This window comes from Mchenga conophoros, linkage group LG3 (genome assembly GCF_057382185.1).
Source record: "Mchenga conophoros isolate Kocher_MC1m ecotype Shallow Benthic linkage group LG3, M_conophoros_male_GT1.1, whole genome shotgun sequence".
NCBI classification, from domain to species: Eukaryota; Metazoa; Chordata; class Actinopteri; order Cichliformes; family Cichlidae; genus Mchenga; species Mchenga conophoros.
The window spans coordinates 50,564,698-50,583,197 of record NC_140528.1 but is presented as its reverse complement, the minus strand read 5'-3'; the positions used below and the strand labels follow the sequence as shown (position 1 = coordinate 50,583,197).

At 41.5% G+C, this 18,500-nt stretch overlaps 1 protein-coding gene across 2 annotated transcripts; it reads left to right on the top strand.

Annotated features, from left to right (window-relative positions):
- The first annotated feature begins 1,548 nt into the window (after window positions 1-1,548).
- On the top strand, window positions 1,549-13,970 carry ppm1ka (protein phosphatase, Mg2+/Mn2+ dependent 1Ka). Of its 2 annotated transcripts, none has more exons than XM_085262834.1 (9): window positions 1,549-1,627; window positions 3,083-3,260; window positions 3,730-3,906; window positions 4,408-4,580; window positions 4,708-4,808; window positions 10,694-10,859; window positions 11,809-11,953; window positions 12,967-13,101; window positions 13,246-13,970. In XM_085262834.1, the coding sequence occupies exons 2-9, from the start codon at window positions 3,150-3,152 to the stop codon at window positions 13,375-13,377; spliced, it is 1,140 nt and encodes a 379-aa protein (XP_085118960.1). In that variant the 5' UTR covers window positions 1,549-1,627; window positions 3,083-3,149; the 3' UTR covers window positions 13,378-13,970. The 2 variants fall into 2 exon arrangements, with proteins under 2 accessions (XP_085118960.1, XP_085118969.1); XM_085262843.1 differs by having other exon boundaries at window positions 1,551-1,668.
- The last annotated feature ends 4,530 nt before the right edge of the window (window positions 13,971-18,500 follow it).

Below are 18,500 nucleotides of genomic sequence, written 5' to 3'. Positions count from 1 at the left end.
CAAAACCATACACAGAACATACATTACGCCCTATAGGAGGTTCCAGATGAAACTACAGGCTACGTATTACTGTCACATCTGCAATGATTCATCACCTGGCACGTTTTTGCACATGTTTTGGGACTGTCCTGTGGTATCCGATTTTTGGGTCTTTGTGAACTCTGTGTTATCTGAGGTACTGGAAGTTTTCTATGTTCCCAATCCTGGTCTTTGTCTCCTTAATGATACCTCTGAAATCTCCTTAAAACAAATGCAATGCAAAATGTTGTTCGCTGGATTTACATCCGCAAAGAAGACTATTACAAAGCAATGGTTCTGTCCTGACATTTGTATGGAATCATTCTGGAGACGATGTCTTATCCGTGTTATTGGTTTTGAACATACCACAGCAAAATTAAATAAAGCTCGACCCACGACTGTTGACGCTTGGAAAATCTTCTCATCCAGAGTTATCTCCTGGAAGAGGCAATAATTGGTTTTAACTTTGTGTTTTTGTGTCTTTTCTTTGCTGTCCCTATGCCTTGTTTGCTAATGTTTGCTTTGCTACTGCAGTTTACAGTTGTGCTGTATATGTCTGTATATATATATACATACATACATATACACATACATATATACCCATACCAACAAACCCGTGCATGCGCACACACATGAAAATATTAGACAAGAACACCCTATCAAATCTCTACCTTTTCCCTGTACCCTGTAAAAACCATATCCTTAAACCGCTTTTTAAACTGCGCCATGCTTGGACGTCTTTTTTGATCTGAAAATGAAATGTCAATTGGGTGAACAGACTGTCTTCTTATCATAGATGAATGACAAGTGAATGAGAAGCAGGTGTGTGAGTAAGGAGCCAGCAGGAGCTTAACCCTCTGGAGGACGTCCCACAGTTGGTGACAATCTGCCAAATTCACACCAGAGTAGGATAAAAGGCAGAGCAAAAGAGGAAATAAAGGAGGAAAAGCTGATGTATGTGTGGCTCCAAGTGATTGTGTTTGTAGTTTTATTATATTATTTCTTACATCCATCCAAAAAATGTCTTTATTTAGCAACAAATTACAACAGCATATACTGTAAATGCAAAAAAGTTACAAATGCACCATTTTAAGCTGTTAATTGATAGATGCTAGGCAACATGATGATGTCACAATATCTAATATAGATGAGAACCTTCATAGCAACCCATCATGTACACATCTGCAGAGTTTGGTTCTTCTTCTTCTTGTTACTCATATTGTTGTTGTTGTTGTTAGTGTTATTAATTTTACACCTGCTTTATTTTTTGTGTTCTCTAAATCATTTTGAATTGCTCTAACTTTTAGGACTGGAGCTGTAGTTGTTGTTGTTGTTGTTGTTGTTTTTTAACTATTTGTAAAAACAAGCATACAAAGACCTGCCTAACACACAGTGTTTCAACTGGCTTGGCGCCCAAAATAGTCACAACCTCCACATGTGATTCAACTGTGACGTCAGGACATCTCACGTTTTCATTGGATGGGTGCGGCTCAGTTTAAATACCCTCCAGCCGAGCCCCTGAGCTTTGACAGCAACAGCGCAAGAGCGGCTGAAGGCTCCAGGCAGCTGCTGGGACTCTGGACACCTGCTGCTACAGAGGCGGCACAAGGTGGGAAGATCAATAACAGAAGTACAAGAAACAGGAAGAAGGTGGTTTTGTGCAGCTGCAGTTCAGTTTTTGCTTTACTTTTAAAGTTGCTAGTCCTGCATAGTTATGTCATATTCATTTAAACATGCTATACTCTTTTAGGTTATGTTCTGTGATATGTCAAGACGTGTGATGTATTTGCAAAAATATTTTTAGCATATAGAATAACTTAAAATTATATTTCTGTAATTTTTGTCTATTAAATTTTCCTCATTAAATTTTTTTATATGCTATTTTTTCATCTCATAAATAAAATGCTAGGTTTTGAATAAATTCAGGTCGAAATTCTAATAACTGACCTACAACTGTTACTTTTATGTGTGTCAGTGCATGTGACCTCTGAATTTACTCATCTGTGAAGCAGGCATCGCCGTGTTTTGTCAACAATATGTGTTTATTTGTGCCCACACTGTTTTGAAGTGCAGAGTTAAGGCAGCTTTACTTAAGCATGCCCCAGAGCTGCAGAGTGAAATTTAATCCAAAGATATTGACAGGTTCATACTGACTACTGGCAAGATGTAAATTATGTCAAAGGTAAATAGGGGAAAGGTTGCAACTTCAGTAGTCTACCTGTCTCTCCGATTATTTAAATTATAGCTAATATAGGCTACTTATCTTTAAAAAAGTGTCTCTTTGGAAGGAAACTCCTTTCCAAAGAAGTAACACTCTCTGTACTTTCAGAGCTCATGCCCATGCCATACTTGTAATAGATAGGGGATCATGTGCTAAGAAAACACAGCAGGAGGCGTGAGGCTATTTGTGGACATACTCATATATAGAGAGATGATGAGGGATGGAAAAGTAGAGAGAGAGAATGAGAAACATAATCCTTGTTAATGTCATTTACGTACAATTGAAAGATTAAACTCCAACTGGAGCCAACATCTGACCACTTCTCAGTCTAATAAGGTCTCATCCTAGAAACTACCCCAACAAACTCAAAACTGATTCTCAGAAAGTATAATGTGCATTTATCTGATATGATTATACCTGATTTATGTTCTTCTTGTCACATTGTTGTGAATCACATCCTGCAAACTTATAGGAATATAGGTTTTATTAACATCTGGACAACTGGATGGAAAAACCAGTAATGTTATTTTTTTTTTTTTAAAAAAGTATGCTATACTTTTTTCTGCACAACTTTTCTAATTACAAAAAGTTGTTACCATAAGAAAAATTAAGAAATCAAATCACAAAAAAAAAAATTACAAGAATCCAAATCGTAACTCAACAAAACCACAAGCATGATCGTAACACTGGGTTTGAAGGTTAACATTAACAATTCCACAAGTTTCTAAGAAAGAAAATTGTGCATATACTGTTCACTTAGAAACATGAGGATGGAAGAATGTGAATTTATTTACTGCACCAAGTCTCAGCCTTGTTAACATGATTTTTCTTCTTTCTTTTTAGAAGTCCATCACCTGGCGAGGTCGTTCCTCCTTTGTAAAATCTCCACAGCTGTTAAAGGCAATCAGTCATGTCATCTGCAGTGCTGTTCAATATGCTGCGTTGTGGTCGCTCCACAATCTCCAGACAAACCTTCCTCTCCATACGATCCTCACCAGAAACCTCCACGGCCTCTGGACAGGTGAATCTGAGACTTACATGTGATGTTCTGTTTCAAAATTATAAAATCATGTAATCCTACTTTCAGAAAATTGGAACAGAATTTAATTATTTGTTCAGATTGGGTTTGTTTGTTTTTTGCATGATTACAAATCCAGAGTTTTCTATTTACTATTAACACTTCAATCTCATTTGAAGCACCAGGAATGTGATTTATTTATTTTAGACATAGTGTGACGTGAAAAGACAGATTGCTTAAATATTTTGTCAATAGTGTTAACAAAAAGATCATTTTTTTGTCATTAGACATAAATTTTATGACTATTTTGGAAAATGGATTAGTTGCTGGTGAGTAAAGTAACCATGCAACGTCTTCTTTGAAACAACACAATTCTCACGATCTTATGATAAGAAAAATAAATCCCTGATCAGATTTTACACAAACAAGCTACAACAGTAGTCTAACCTTGTCCTGGATGATCGTCCTGTAGGTGGGCGGGGCATTGTTTGGGATGGTGGGCGTGCGGCAGGGAAGTGGATCAGTCGGATTGGACGGTGACATCAGCGTCCGTCCAGTGACCTGGGACTCATTTGGTATTTGGGACAACAGGATAGAAGAACCAATACTACTGCCCTCCAGTATCAGATATGGAAGACCCATCCCACAGGTAGGAAAGAGCAGTGGATGGATAAAAGAATAATAAATACACTCACCTGCCACTTTATCAGGTACAGCTGCAAATGCAAGTATCTATCAGTCAGTCACATGGCAGGCTAAAGGCTTTAGGCTAAAGTTCAAACTGATGCTAACATGTCAGTATGAACCAAAATCTCTGAGAAATATTTCCAGCACCTTGTTTAATCTAAGCCATGAAGACCTGAAGTACTTCTGCAGGCGAACTTGAGTTTAGTTGGGTACTGGCACCGTGTACCTATTAAAGTAAAGTAAAGAGCATAGGTTGAATAGATATATTCAGAAATGCACAAATAGTTAAGTATTGAAGTATACAATGACTGTTTTCAGTGGCTATTTTAAGGGCATGGTCACAGGTTCAAAAAGATTTTAACCTAACATGTTACATATCCCCCCATGGTTGGGACACATGAATGAAATGGCTAATCAGTCAGTTCAGTTTATCAACCAAAGGTTGTCTTCCTCCACCTCTCAGGTCAGTCTGTCTCGGGTCGGCAGTACGTCTGTTCTCGGTCTTAGGAATCAGAACGAGGACCGTCTCCGCATCGGCCGTATTCATGACAACCTACTGTACTTCGCTGTGTTCGACGGCCATGGTGGCCCGCATGCTGCAGACTACTGCTACACCTTCATGGAGAAATTTATCAGGTTGAGCATACTGCCTTTAAATATGAGAACATAAACAACTGAATACTGGACAAGCTGTGTAGTCATTAATGACTGCACTTCACAAAAACAGACAAACAAAAAACCTAAACTCATTTTTTTGGTGCAGAGATGCTTTGGAACAGGATGATGATCTGGAGAAAGTTTTAAAGAAAGCCTTTTTAGATGCTGACAAGGCTCTACACACACATCTCAGCTACTTCAACAATGGTGAGACACAAGTCATTTCTCTGAAGCCGTAAAGATTAAAGTGCTGGAAGCCAACATGGTAAAAAGTGATTCACGTTTCGAGTTTGTCAGGTCTTATCAGCAGGCACAATGTGACTTGTTGTATTTGTGAAATCTTTAAGATACCTAAAGGAAGTTACACAATATGTTAACACCAACTATGTCTTGTAGTTTCTAAGACATAAAACAAAAAACTAAATAGAGAACTGTGACTTTGCTGATAAAGAGTGAATCAAAGTGATTTAAAAAAGGGTTAGTATTGGACAACTGAATTTTAATTGTGATGCTCTGAAAGTAAATAGTAATAAAGAGTTCATTATGGTTATTCAGTGAGAGTAATGGACTTTTCAATGAAAAGTTGAAGTTAGCATAGTGGATAAATCTGGAGGTGACATGGTGCAGCTGTAAAGTGACTTAGCCAACAAATAAACCTAAACCCATAACTGGTTTAAATTTGGATCCCACCTTCAAGGTCATCTTCTTCTCTGACCAGGAACATGTCCCTCATTTTTATATTTCCTGGCTTCTGTACTGTGAACTTGTGCACCTCCAAGGGTGAAGCCCAAACCACATATAAACAGATTTAGCGACTGATGGTTGGTCACTAGTGGACTTTCCAGGCTCCAGTTGCATAGGTAACCATATCTTTGCCATCTTCTCATATGCAGTGTTGGGAAGGTTACTTTTAAAATGTATTCCATTACAGAATACAGAATACATGCCCCAAAATGTATTCTGTAACGTATTCCGTTACGTTACTCAATGACAGTAACGTATTCTGAATACTTTGGATTACTTAATATATTATCATGCTTTTTACAACAACGTGAATGTACTGTTGCTGTGTGATTTATTACTATTACTGAAGGTCCGCGACTCCGAACTGTAGTAAAGGGACCTCTGGCTAATACGGCGGGGTCCCTGTCAGCTCGTAGCCGAAAAATAGCTTTACTTTGTTGTGTGGGTCAACTTTTCTTGTGAGAGACAGAGAGAGGCGTTGAAAGGCTGCTCCAACGGAACTTATTGTTTTCGGAGGAAAACACGAACACGGTGTACAGTTGAGTCTTAATAGCTTACTTACAACTGGGCTCGTCAGGCACTCTTCTTGGCTGAAGTGGTTATTATTATATTTACATGCTTCCAGCTCCCGTTTTTGCTCGATGACAACTCGTACCTTTCCACTCCCCTTTTTCTCCCTCCTCTTGCTCACAGACACATAACGTGTATGGCAGTCCATTCTCCCTGCAACACGGACTACACTGCCCATGATGCTACATTCTTTAGAGCTATGCTTGTAGCATTCTGCCTGTTAGCTTAGCACAACAACAACAACAAGGAAAAGGCGCTCTCTCACCCAGGAAACACACAGTCGCAGAGAGAGAGAGAGAGAGAGAGCGTCGCCCTGTAACCATGGCAACCGTAACGCTGCCGCCTGGAACAAAAGAGCGTAGCTGTCAAACAAAACCCAAACAGTCCTGACCCGCGACAATATGAAACAGGAAAGTACCGCAGTGTAATCCATTTATTTCAACAAAGTAACTGTATTCTGAATACCACCTTTTTAAACGGTAACTGTAACGGAATACAGTTACTCATATTTTGTATTTTAAATACGTAACGGCGGTACATGTATTCCGTTACTCCCCAACACTGCTCATATGTCATGTGTTTATCAGCAGCATCCATTACTCTCATTGGTAGCTGCTTTAATTGAATAACAATGTCTCAAGTTTTACACATTGTCGCTACAAATCCCTGACATGCTAGTCATGCTAGTCTTTGCCTGTGTGGAAACACTTAGGGAATGATAATCAGAGTAAAACACATGAAAGCTAGAGTGTGCTGGAATGCGTTGACTCACAGTGTACTAAATACACTTTTTGAGCCCCAACACAATGTTCACTCACCACTTACCTTATTTGCCAGTTTTGTCTCCATTTAGTTGTAAGATGCTGTGACACAGTCCACCATTGCAAGTAATCAGTAGCTGAAAACAGTCCAGAGGTGGACAAGAAGATAATCTTGAAGTGTATTTTTAATTTTTAATGTTTTGATCACAACTTTTATCTTAAATGAATAGAAAAGCATTTTAATCTTTATAGTTTTGACACTTGTGTAGATAATAACGCAATGCGTTGGTTTAAAATCACATCAAATTAACATATACAGTGGGGCAAAAAAGTATTTAGTCAGCCACCGATTGTGCAAGTTCCCCCACTTAAAATGATGACAGAGGTCAGTAATTTGCACCAGAGGTACACTTCAACTGTGAGAGACAGAATGTGAAAAAAAAATCCATGAATCCACATGGTAGGATTTGTAAAGAATTTATTCGTAAATTAGGGTGGAAAATAAGTATTTGGTCACCTCAAACATGGAAAATCTCTGGCTCTCACAGACCTGTAACGTCTTCTGTAAGAAGCTTTTCTGTCCCCCACTCGTTACCTGTATGAATGGCACCTGTTTGAACTCATCATCTGTATAAAAGACACCTGTCCACAGCCTCAAACAGTCAGACTCCAAACTCCGCCATGGCCAAGACCAAAGAGCTTTCGAAGGACACCAGGAAAAGTATTGTAGACCTGCAGCAGACTGGGAAGAGTGAATCTACAATAGGCAAGCAGCTTGGTGTGAAAAAATCAACTGTGGGAGCAATCATCAGAAAATGGAAGACATACAAGACCACTGATAATCTCCCACGATCTGGGGCTCCACGCAAGATCTCATCCCGTGGGGTCAAAATGATCATGAGAACGGTGAGCAAAGATCCCAGAACCACACGGGGGGACCTGGTGAATGACCTGCAGACAGTGTTGGGGAGTAACGGAATACATGTACCGCCGTTACGTATTTAGAATACAAAATATGAGTAACTGTATTCCGTTACAGTTACCGTTTAAAAAGGTGGTATTCAGAATACAGTTACTTTGTTGAAATAAATGGAATACACTGCGGTACTTTCCTGTTTCATATTATCGCGGGTCAGGACTGTTTGGGTTTGTTTGACAGCTACGCTCTTTTGTTCCAGGCGGCAGCGTTACGGTTGCCATGGTTACAGGGCGACGCTCTACAGTCGCAGAGAGAGATTCGTTGTTATTTCGTTGTTGTTGTTGTTGTGCTAAGCTAACAGGCAGAATGCTACAAGCATAGCTCTAAAGAATGTAGCATCATGTTCAGTGTAGTCCGTGCTGCTGGGAGAATGGACTGCCATACACGTTATGTGTCTGTGAGCGCTAGGAGGGAGAAAAAGGGGAGTGGAAAGGTACGAGCTGTCATCGAGGAAAAACGGGAGTTGGAAGCATGTAAATATAATAATAACCACTTCAGCCAAGAAGAGTGCCTGACGAGCCCAGTTGTAAGTAAGCTATTAAGACTCGACTGTACACTGTGTTCGTGTTTTCCTCCGAAAACAACAAGTTCCGTTGGAGCAGCCTTTCAACGCCTCTCTCTGTCTGTCGCAAGAAAAGTTGACCCACACAACAAAGTAGAGCTATTTTTCTGCTACCAGCCGACAGGGACCCCGCCGTATTATGCTGGGCTTACACTGTGCGATTTTTTTCAGTCGCGCGATTCAGCTCCTGCTCAAACTGTACGATTGACTCGCAGGGGTTAGAAGTTCATAGGTCACGATGCAGGGTCTCACACTATACTGCTGATGCTCTGATGCGACCTGAGTGCTCACACTGTGCGTCCATAAAAATGAAGGTTATAACAGAAATTCTGTCGCTCGCTCTCCCTCTCCGTCTTTCACTCACACAGACACACCACCACCATCAACTTTGCTAAATTGCTAATGAAAAACATTGGTCAGGCAGCTGTGATTGAGCAGGAGTGTCGATCCAACTATTTTCACGGTTGTTGTGGTCGTGATAATTTTGTGAGGCCACATCGAAAGGGCTCGGATGGTTCTACAGGTTGTGCCTCCATCGCTTGTGTCCAGATCACACGCTGCACTGCCGTGCTACGCCGTCTTTTTCGCTGACATTTGTGTTTGCGCGTGCGCAGTGTGGCAAACTGCGGTGACACCCTCACGACCAAGCGATTGATGATCGGGAGCTGGTCGTGAGGTGTCAATCGCTTCTCGTTACCCCACGTATACTACACGATGCACGACGCACGATGAAGGCCAAAATCGGGCCGATCGCCAAAACGATCGCACGACTCAAAAATCGGCTCAAAATGGGCCAAAAATCGCACAGTGTGAGCCCAGCATTAGTCAGAGGTCCCTTTACTACAGTTCGGAGTCGCGGACCTTCAGTAATAGTAATAAATCACACAGCAATAATACATTCACGTTGTTGTAAAAAGCATGATAATATTGTAGCGGGTCAGGGCTGTTCGGGGTTCTGCTTGTACAGTTATGTTTTGTGTATGTTGCCATGGTGACGGGTGACGCCCTCTCGCTGTGACGGTGTGTCCTTCCGGGGCCAGAGGGCGCCCTATGTGTGTTGTGGTTGCCGCGCTGAGCAGTTAGCTAGTGGCAGTGTGTTCTTCTGCAAATGTAATAAACGGCTGTGCTCCCTGGCTAGCTCACGGGAAGCAAGACCAAACGATACCTCCGTCTCCTCCTTGTCTGAACTCGCCACAATATATTAAGTAATCCAAAGTATTCAGAATACGTTACTGTCATTGAGTAACATAACAGAATAGGTTACAGAATACATTTTGGGGCATGTATTCTGTATTCTGTAATGGAATACATTTTAAAAGTAACCTTCCCAACACTGCCTGCAGAGAGCTGGGACCAAAGTAACAAAGGTCACCATCAGTAACACACTACAACGGCAGGGAATCAAATCCCGCAGTGCCAGACGTGTTCCGCTGCTGAAGCCAGTGCATGTCCAGGCCCGTCTGAAGTTTGCCAGAGAGCACATGGATGATACAGCAGAGGATTGGGAGAATGTCATGTGGTCAGATGAAACTAAAGTAGAACTTTTTGGTATAAACTCAACTCGTCGTGTTTGGAGGACGAAGAATACTGAGTTGCATCCCAAGAACACCATACCTACTGTGAAGCATGGGGGTGGAAACATCATGCTATGGGGCTGTTTTTCTGCCAAGGGGACAGGACGACTGATCCGTGTTAAGGACAGAATGAATGGGGCCATGTATCGTGAGATTTTGAGCCAAAACCTCCTTCCATCAGTGAGAACTTTGAAGATGAAACGAGGCTGGGTCTTCCAACATGACAATGATCCAAAACACACCGCCCGGGCAACAAAGGAGTGGCTCCGTAAGAAGCATTTGAAAGTCCTGGAGTGGCCTAGCCAGTCTCCAGACCTCAACCCCATAGAAAATCTGTGGCGGGAGTTGAAAGTCCGTGTTGCTCAGCGACAGCCCCAAAACATCACTGCTCTCGAGAAGATCTGCATGGAGGAATGGGCCAAAATACCAGCTACTGTGTGTGCAAACCTGGTAAAGACCTATAGTAAACGTTTGACCTCTGTTATTGCCAACAAAGGTTATGTTACAAAGTATTGAGTTGTATTTTTGTTATTGACCAAATAATTATTTTCCACCATGATTTACGAATAAATTCTTTACAAATCCTACCATGTGAATTCATGGATTTTTTTTTTCACTTTCTGTCTCTCACAGTTGAAGTGTACCTCTGGTGCAAATTACTGACCTCTGTCATCATTTTAGGTGGGGGAACTTGCACAATCGGTGGCTGACTAAATACTTTTTTGCCCCACTGTACAGGGAATAAAGTTTGGAGTTATTGAAGGGCTATTGTACTGTCTATATATGTCTAAATAACCAATACAAAAAGTGCTTAAAGAAAAACTCAAGCTTAGAACTTTCTGTAAAGCATTTTGGACTTTATAATATAACAATCAAAAATTTCTGCATCTCGTCCTCTCCAGCCTCTTTCCTGACAGCTGGCACCACTGCAACGGTTGCTTTACTACGTGACGGCGTAGAGCTGGTGGTCGGTAGTGTTGGTGACAGTCGGGCAATGTTGTGCAGGAATGGAAAAGCCAACAAGCTCACCACAGACCACACACCTGACTGCGAGGACGAGAGACACCGGTACATGGTCCCCACTACCACAATAAATGTTAGCCCCTCTGGTTAATGAAACTTTCTCTACATCCACCAGTACAGTACTGCTATTACAATTACTATGGGCACTATTAGCGGCAATCAAATGACTGTGTTCTTGCTACCTTAAAATTATAGTATGAATCAACACAAAAAAGAAATTAATAATTAAAGTAATATTGACCTGTTGAATATTATAATTAGATTTTAATAAGATGCAGGAATATTTGAAGGGGATTCAGTCAAAACCACTTATAGTCCAAAGAGATTTGTACAGATAAAAGAGTTCAGAAGGGTTCAGGTTTCCCAAAAGCAGCTGGTCAAATCATTGTGTATAAATACACCCTGCAGCATGTTGGAGAGCCTACAGCTGGCACAGAGTTGGGGCTCCAGGACATCCCTGCAGAAATTAGATCTGGTTCATCCAGTACTCGAAATGAGATGTGCAGGAACGGACGTTTGGATTTACCTTTAGCTATAAGCTGCTAGAATTATGTAACAGCAGACCAAGTCTTGTTTCACTTGAACTTAATCCAAAGCTAGTTAACGCTTTGGTGTCTGGTTTCTCATTCTGCAGAATGCAAAAACATAAACTTATTAAAGACCTTAATTGTTCCAACTGTTACTACTTTGGAGCCACTTGGGTCAGTTCTTCATGGTTCCCAATTGACATATAACTTAAATAAAGCAGGCTGAACCACAAAAATAGCTATCACTGTAAATGTTTACTATACACCTTGTGGCTAGTAGCTGTAAATAATATGTAAAAATAAAAATCTTGTGCAACTCAGTGTTTAACTAACTGTGAAACTAGTAATTACTAAAAACGTAGGAAAGAGCAACAGCCTTACAAAGTTGCACACAGCTGATCCTGGTCTTTGAGCGCCCAGACTTTCAGAATAGAGACGGTAATCCTGGGTGTGCATTTTTTGTTCAGGATCCAGAGGTTTGGAGGTTACGTGACATGGAACAGCGTGGGTCAGGCTAATGTTAACGGGAGGCTGGCCATGACACGAAGCATTGGAGACTTCCACCTGAAAGCTAGCGGTGTCATCGCAGAGCCAGATACCCAACGACACACCGTAAGTTTTCCTACTGTTTCCTCAGTCCTCTGACTTTCAAGTGAGTTTAATATTTATTTAAAATTATATACTTTTACTTGCACTGGAGGAGTTATACCACACAATTAAAAAAGAAAAACATGGATGTGGCTTCAAGGTCTAAAAAGTGAGGTTAACACGGAAGTGTCTTTTTACCCAAATCCTTCCCAATGACTATGGCTGGGCCACATCGTATAGTTCACGGTAATATCGGTATAATGTTAGCCAATGATAAGAAAATAAAATATCGCGATAAAATATAGGTAAAACATGCATGCGCAGTGCCTTCATTTTCATATGCACATGACGGAAAAGCATGGCGGCAACGGAGAATGAGAAGGGCGAAAGCGGATTGTTGAATGAAACGGACGAACCAGAATTGCTGCAGCTTCAGTGGTGTGGAACTGGTTTGGCTTTCGTCCATCAGATACACACCAAATATAACCTCCTTTTAAGTTTGTGGATATTATTAAGTTTTGTGGTTATATTGAGGATATGTCAGCCCAAAATGCCTTTTGGTTAAACTGTCAGCAAGGAATTTGCATTTGCACTGTTAAATTTTTATATAACTTTAATGCACATAAAAAAACAGCTGCTTGTTTAAGTGAAAATACATTGATGGGGTTTTTTTTTTTTTTTTGCACTAATATAGTTGTGGAGTTGTAAAGTATTTTGTCTCGCGTCAACCATATCGTCAGTTATAGCGCTATCCCAAATTTTCAATAATATATCATGATAAATATTGTTGGCCATATTGCCCTGCCCTACCAATGGCTACACAACTTCAGGTCATAAAGTCTGTGGGAAAACAGCCCTGAGTCTATGGTGACCTTGGCTTTAGAGTCACAGCCATGTCCATGTCAAGTTTACACTTCATAACGGGACTGGTGATGTCACATCCATATTTTACACGGTATTTCACATGGTTTATACACAAGTGTAACGGTACTTTCTACGGCTGAAATGTCAGAAAGCTCACCTGTCTTTTCCTGCAGGTCCAACATGCCAACGACTCGTTCCTGGCTTTGACCACAGACGGTATCAACTTCCTCCTTAGTGATCAGGAGATCTGTGACAGCATCAACCAATGCCAAGACCCCACTGAGGCTGCTGATGTCATCGCTCAGCAGGTTTTTCATTTTTATTTCATCCACTTTTTATAAATTAGACAAAGAAAATGAGTAAAAATGTGTTTCATTGAATTGATATGGCTTTTCAGATTCAAATAGTCACCAAGTCTGCCGACATAAATAATGTGATTCATATTTTTCTAGGCGTTGCAGTACGGCTCAGAGGACAATGCTACAATCATCATCATCCCATTCGGAGCCTGGGGGAGGCATCAGAGCTCCACCACAGTGTACAGCATGAGCAGGAACTTCATTTCAAGTGGGAGATGGGCATAGACGGCACAAAGACACAATAACTTCACAAAGCTCTGGAATTAAGTTGAAGATGACTTTAAGGATACAAAAATCTTTTTTTATACTAAAAATGATCCATAACCCCTATCAAATTTATTTGAAAACATTATGTTAGCATCAACTTTCCTTTGTTAGCGCTAACAAAAGAAAGTCCGTATTTATACAGTGTATAATGATAGATATATATATCTTGTACATACAGAGATTTGCTGTAGTGTTTGTATGTACATCATGTTTGTAAAAAGTTTGATTTGTGTTTGGAAAAGACGTTTTAAAATATAAGTGAGAAATCCAATACAAAATATCTCTAGCTGGGTCACATATCTCACTTCAGTGTTGATGAGACAAATCCTCACTCAGCTCCACATTCTCACCTCTGACCTTTGACCCACTGACACAGGGAAGAAGAAAGTTTGATATTTTAAACTGAAACATCATTTTGTTTCTGTTTTATTATCAGTGTCACTTTCTTACACAGACTTGTGTCAGTTTCGTTCACAGGTTAGTGCTCATAATTGAATTTGACTGTTGGCTAAATTGTTTATTACAATGAATTGGAAAATAAAGATATTTGAAAACAACTTCATGTTTTGTATTTATTTTACTTTGTTGTTTTTATACTTTCCCCCCTGAATTTTTATTTGCATTTTCTTTCCTTTTTAAATACATTTTTGTTTTATTATGAAAATGGGGGTTATTCAAAGTGTGTTATGAGACATCTATTAATGACTGAGGTCTGACTCGGGGGGGTTGAGTTTACAAGCTAAAGCAGTAAATCTCCTTGGTCTATGGGTCCTGCTTTGCCTTCCACACAGCTGGACTTCACAAAAAAACTGTCAAATGTCATATTTCATGGTTGCCTGCTGTTGTATGTATATTATTACAAAAAACAACGGAAGAAAAATTCCAAATTCAACTGAATGCATGCAAACAAACAGAAACCATAATATACACAATGAATTGAAATGCTTTTTTTTGTTGTACATTTTGTTTTCAGTGTCATGTAAGTAAGTAAGTAAAGTTTATTTGTTAAGCGCTACCATAGACAGGTAGTCACAAAGCGCTGCACACAGAGATTAAAATAAACAGTACAATAAATAGCAAAATGCACAGTATACACAATATAGAGTTCAAATGTAAATTAAAAATATAAAATGTAAAAAGCATTGGTCAACAGAAAGCTTGTTTAAACAGTAACGTTTTTAACTGTTTTTTAAAGGATTCCACAGAGTCAACCAAAGTAGTTGTAGAGGCAGACTGTTCCACAGCCTTGGTGCCACAGACTGAAAGGCTCTGTCCCCTTTCGTCTTCAGACGTGTTCTGGGAGCAACTAACAAACTCTGAGTCTGTGAGCGGAGACGGCGAGCATTCTCTAAATCTAAAATCTATTGGGAGCCAATGTAAAGAACATAAAATAGGAGTGATGTGAGCTCGCTTGCTAGAGCGAGTTATTAGTCTGGCTGCTGCGTTTTTTATAGCTTGGAGGCGAGAAAGAGATGATTTATCCAAGCTGGTAAACAGGGAATTACAATAATCTTTTTTTTTTTTTTTTTTTTTTTTTTTTTCTTAAATGACATCAGAAACAGCAGTATGCGACATTACGTGATGGCAGAGCTTCAGTTCATCCTTTGTCATTTTTTTTTTTTTTTTTTTTTTTTTTTAATAAATAGGACAGGGGGAATGAATGAGAGAGAGAGGGGGAGAGAAAGAAAAAAAACCCAAGGGGAGAAGAGACGGTGAGAAGGGGGGGGAAGAGAGACAAAAAAAAAAAAAAAAAAAAACTCCTGGGTCACCTGTATGGAGAAAAAAAAACAAACAAACAAACAAACAAACAGAGGAGACAGCAAACAACAAAGAGCAACATAATAATAGAGAAAACAAAGCACCATCACAATAAACTAGCTAGTCATAGATATCAGTATTTACCAGTGTTGGGGAAGTTACTTTAAAATAGTAACTTAGTTACATTACTAGTTACTTCTCTCAAAAGTAACTCAGTTACTTCAAGTTACTCGTTACTTTCAAAGTAACTAGTTACTAGGGAAAGTAACTTTGGTTTTACTCAGAATTCTCTTGTTAATGTGTTGCTTCCATAACTTTGCCAGTCTTCTAGCTTGCTTACTTGCCACAAGTGCACTGTGCCACCTACCAATAGAAAGGAAAAGATAATGTGCACATTTCCACAAGAGAAATCCCACGCCTGGACCGTCATTGACTGCTGCCATGGTTCTAGCCTACGTCACAGCGTCATGTGCGCCTTTTACATCCAACACAAAAACTGCAGTCGTGGTGCTTTTGATTGTACTCAGAACTCTAAAATTCTGCCTTCTGAATAGGAAGATGTAGGTAACACCAGACTGCAGATGAGCTGCATACAGGGCTGGACTGGGACAAAAAATCGGCCCGGGCATTTTGACTAGAGACCGGCCGCCATTATAGGAAAAATCATAAAGTCTTTGAATGAAAACAAACGCTGTTGTGACAGTGATGTACACTGTTCTGATGGTATATATGCATCAATCTATCAATCGTTTGTTGTAAGATTCAGATAATTATTTTTTAAAAGCGAGACATTTTAAATGAGAATAAGAAAGAAAAGTATTTCTTTGTGCCCCCCTCTCCCTGTTAATGCCCTACATGCCCCCCTGGCAACACTTTGCTAGACCCGCCCCTGCACAGTTACCAGCTGTCAGCTACCTAAAAAAGGATCCTGGGGTTATTTGTCTCTCAGAAACAGTTCGTAACTTCCCTTCAACTCATTCATGTCACCTAAAAGGTAAACCTGTTTCTCCATCACCTGCTCAGCTCTGATGATCCAGTAAGGACATCTCCTGGTTTCATCTTCATGTTTCCCTCTCACCACATATCCAAACCGACATCCTGACCAGCAGCTTTTTTGCAGCTGTGGCTCCAGCAAACATCAGCTGATACTAGAAATTAATATTAAATAAATTCTAACAATAGCTGATCAAGCTTAAACGTGCTGCTGTTGTTTAGCGCGACATCGGCTGGTTTCCTCTTTCGGCGCAAAGTGAGCGATAAACAAACAAGAGAGAAAAGACGATCAGCTGATCATTGATCAGTTTTCATGATTGAAGTAGAAACGGGAGAGGGAGGGGGAGAGGATGAGAGAAGAAGAGGCAGCTGTGCAGCGTAAACACAGAATAACTCCAGCTTTGTGTTTTTTTCATTGTTGCTGAATTACGGGACAAACTGTTCCTTTTCACCTCAATAAGAAACGCGTAATATTTTCTCTGAATACCAGACGGGACGGTTGGCAACTCTAATAACTTATGAACAAAATAAAGTTCAACATCATTAACTTCATAGCACCACCCAGCTGTATAGAAACTCCGTCATGCTAGCTAGCACGCAGTACGGAAAAAGTCAGAATAACGAAAATAAACTTCACCTAAACTTGGTTCATATCTGACCCAGAGAGACTGCAGGTCATAACTTCTTACCTGAGGTTCAGTTCACACTTGGACCGGCGGCCGCCTCGGGTCTCTTTTCCTTCTGCGTCCCTTTTCCTTCATCCACCTGCTGGCCTCCACCACTTGCTAATGTTACTGAATCTGTGGAAGCTCCGCGATAGCCACCACACGAAGTAACGAGTAACGACCCTATCTAAATCCCAGTAACGACTAACGCGTTCCTGATTTTGGCATAATAACTAGTTACCGTGCTCGTTACCACAATAATAACGTAGTTACTGTAACGCGTTACTTAATAACGCGTTAGTCCCAACACTGGTATTTACTAAGTAATAAACGATATTGTGCAGCACGCAAGATAGACAGCGCACAGTGTGCTTTGAGGCAGCAGCCAAGAAAGCTTTAGTCCGCGTCTGTGAATACCCATGTGTGCATACCTGTGTGGATCAGCATGCTTGCATTCCAAAGGTTTCTCCATGTAATGATCTGCTACGGAGTGTGGGGGGGCCACAGCCCCGTCCTCCAGGGTGTGAAGCGGGTATGGAGGAGATCAAAACTCCAGACATCCAGAGGCCCCCAGAACACAAGAGACCATGGAAGACCAACAGAGGGGCAGCCGCGCCACTGTTCCAGTAAGAGCTGAGGAGAGTCCCAGACGAGGGCTCACTCAGCAGCCGCGGAGCAGAAGCCAGGGGGGGTTGCAGTGACGCGCCCGTGAGCTCCGCCGGCCCCCAGCTGCGCCTGAGTGACCGAGCCCTAGGCCGAGAGGCCGGGGGCACCCCACCTCCAAAGGGGCCCGAGCGAGCCCCAGGCCCCGACAAGCGGCCGCCAAGGAGTGAGCCGGTGTGTACCCGGACGCCCACCCCCAGACACAAAGAACCACCAACACACCGACACCTGAGGGAGTCCGCCACTGGCAGGGGAAGTGGTGGTGGGTGGAGATAGGCCTCCAAACCTTGGAGGGCCTGAGATGTCCCCAGAGAGGTGGCGTCTGATACCCAACCTGACATATAGACACAGACATACAGGCACACACAGACACAAACATCCATTCCCACCCTCATGCTCTCATATGCACTCACTCCACACTCAACCAACGTGGAGACAGACATAAAGAGACGCTGTACACACAATCACACTCCCCAAGCGTACTCTACAAACCGGGTCTAGGTACCCTTGCCCCTGGAGGGGGGAATTGCACCCAGACCCAGGTGGTGTTACCCTTTTCCCTGCGGTGGGGAGAGGCAGACCACCCCGACTCCGCAGCAGCAGGGAGGCCCCACACCCCAGACCGCAGTCGGACGGCCAACTCCTCCTACTAGCCCTCCCGCTCCAGCAGGCCGCAGAGAATGGGGGTGGGAGAAGACTCCAAACCTCCCTCCACCCGCTCATTGTAGTGTTGATGCATATGTGTTCTAAGGTGCAATTAAAACCCAGGAGGGCATGGAGCTACCTGCCAAGGAGCAGCAGGTAAGCGCATAGTCCCTCCTGCTAACCCTCAATGACTAAGTGTATTTAAAATTGAGAGGTGGGCAACGACGTCAGGGGTGAGGTATACACCCTGATGGTGATTTGGACTCCGTGATTGTGCCCACCCCCAAGATCCTATATGTATGTGTAATGAGAGTGTGAATAATGTGAATGTCTAAGTTGTGGGATAAAATTGAGGCA

Bases quoted from the DNA above. Each gene is read 5' to 3' on its own strand.
- ppm1ka (XM_085262834.1), top strand. From the start codon at position 3,150: ATGTCATCTGCAGTGCTGTTCAATATGCTGCGTTGTGGTCGCTCCACA. The intron at 3,261-3,729 runs GTGAATCTGAGA...ATCGTCCTGTAG, and splicing joins CCTCCACGGCCTCTGGACAG to GTGGGCGGGGCATTGTTTGG. The intron at 4,581-4,707 runs GTTGAGCATACT...TTTTTGGTGCAG, and splicing joins TTCATGGAGAAATTTATCAG to AGATGCTTTGGAACAGGATG.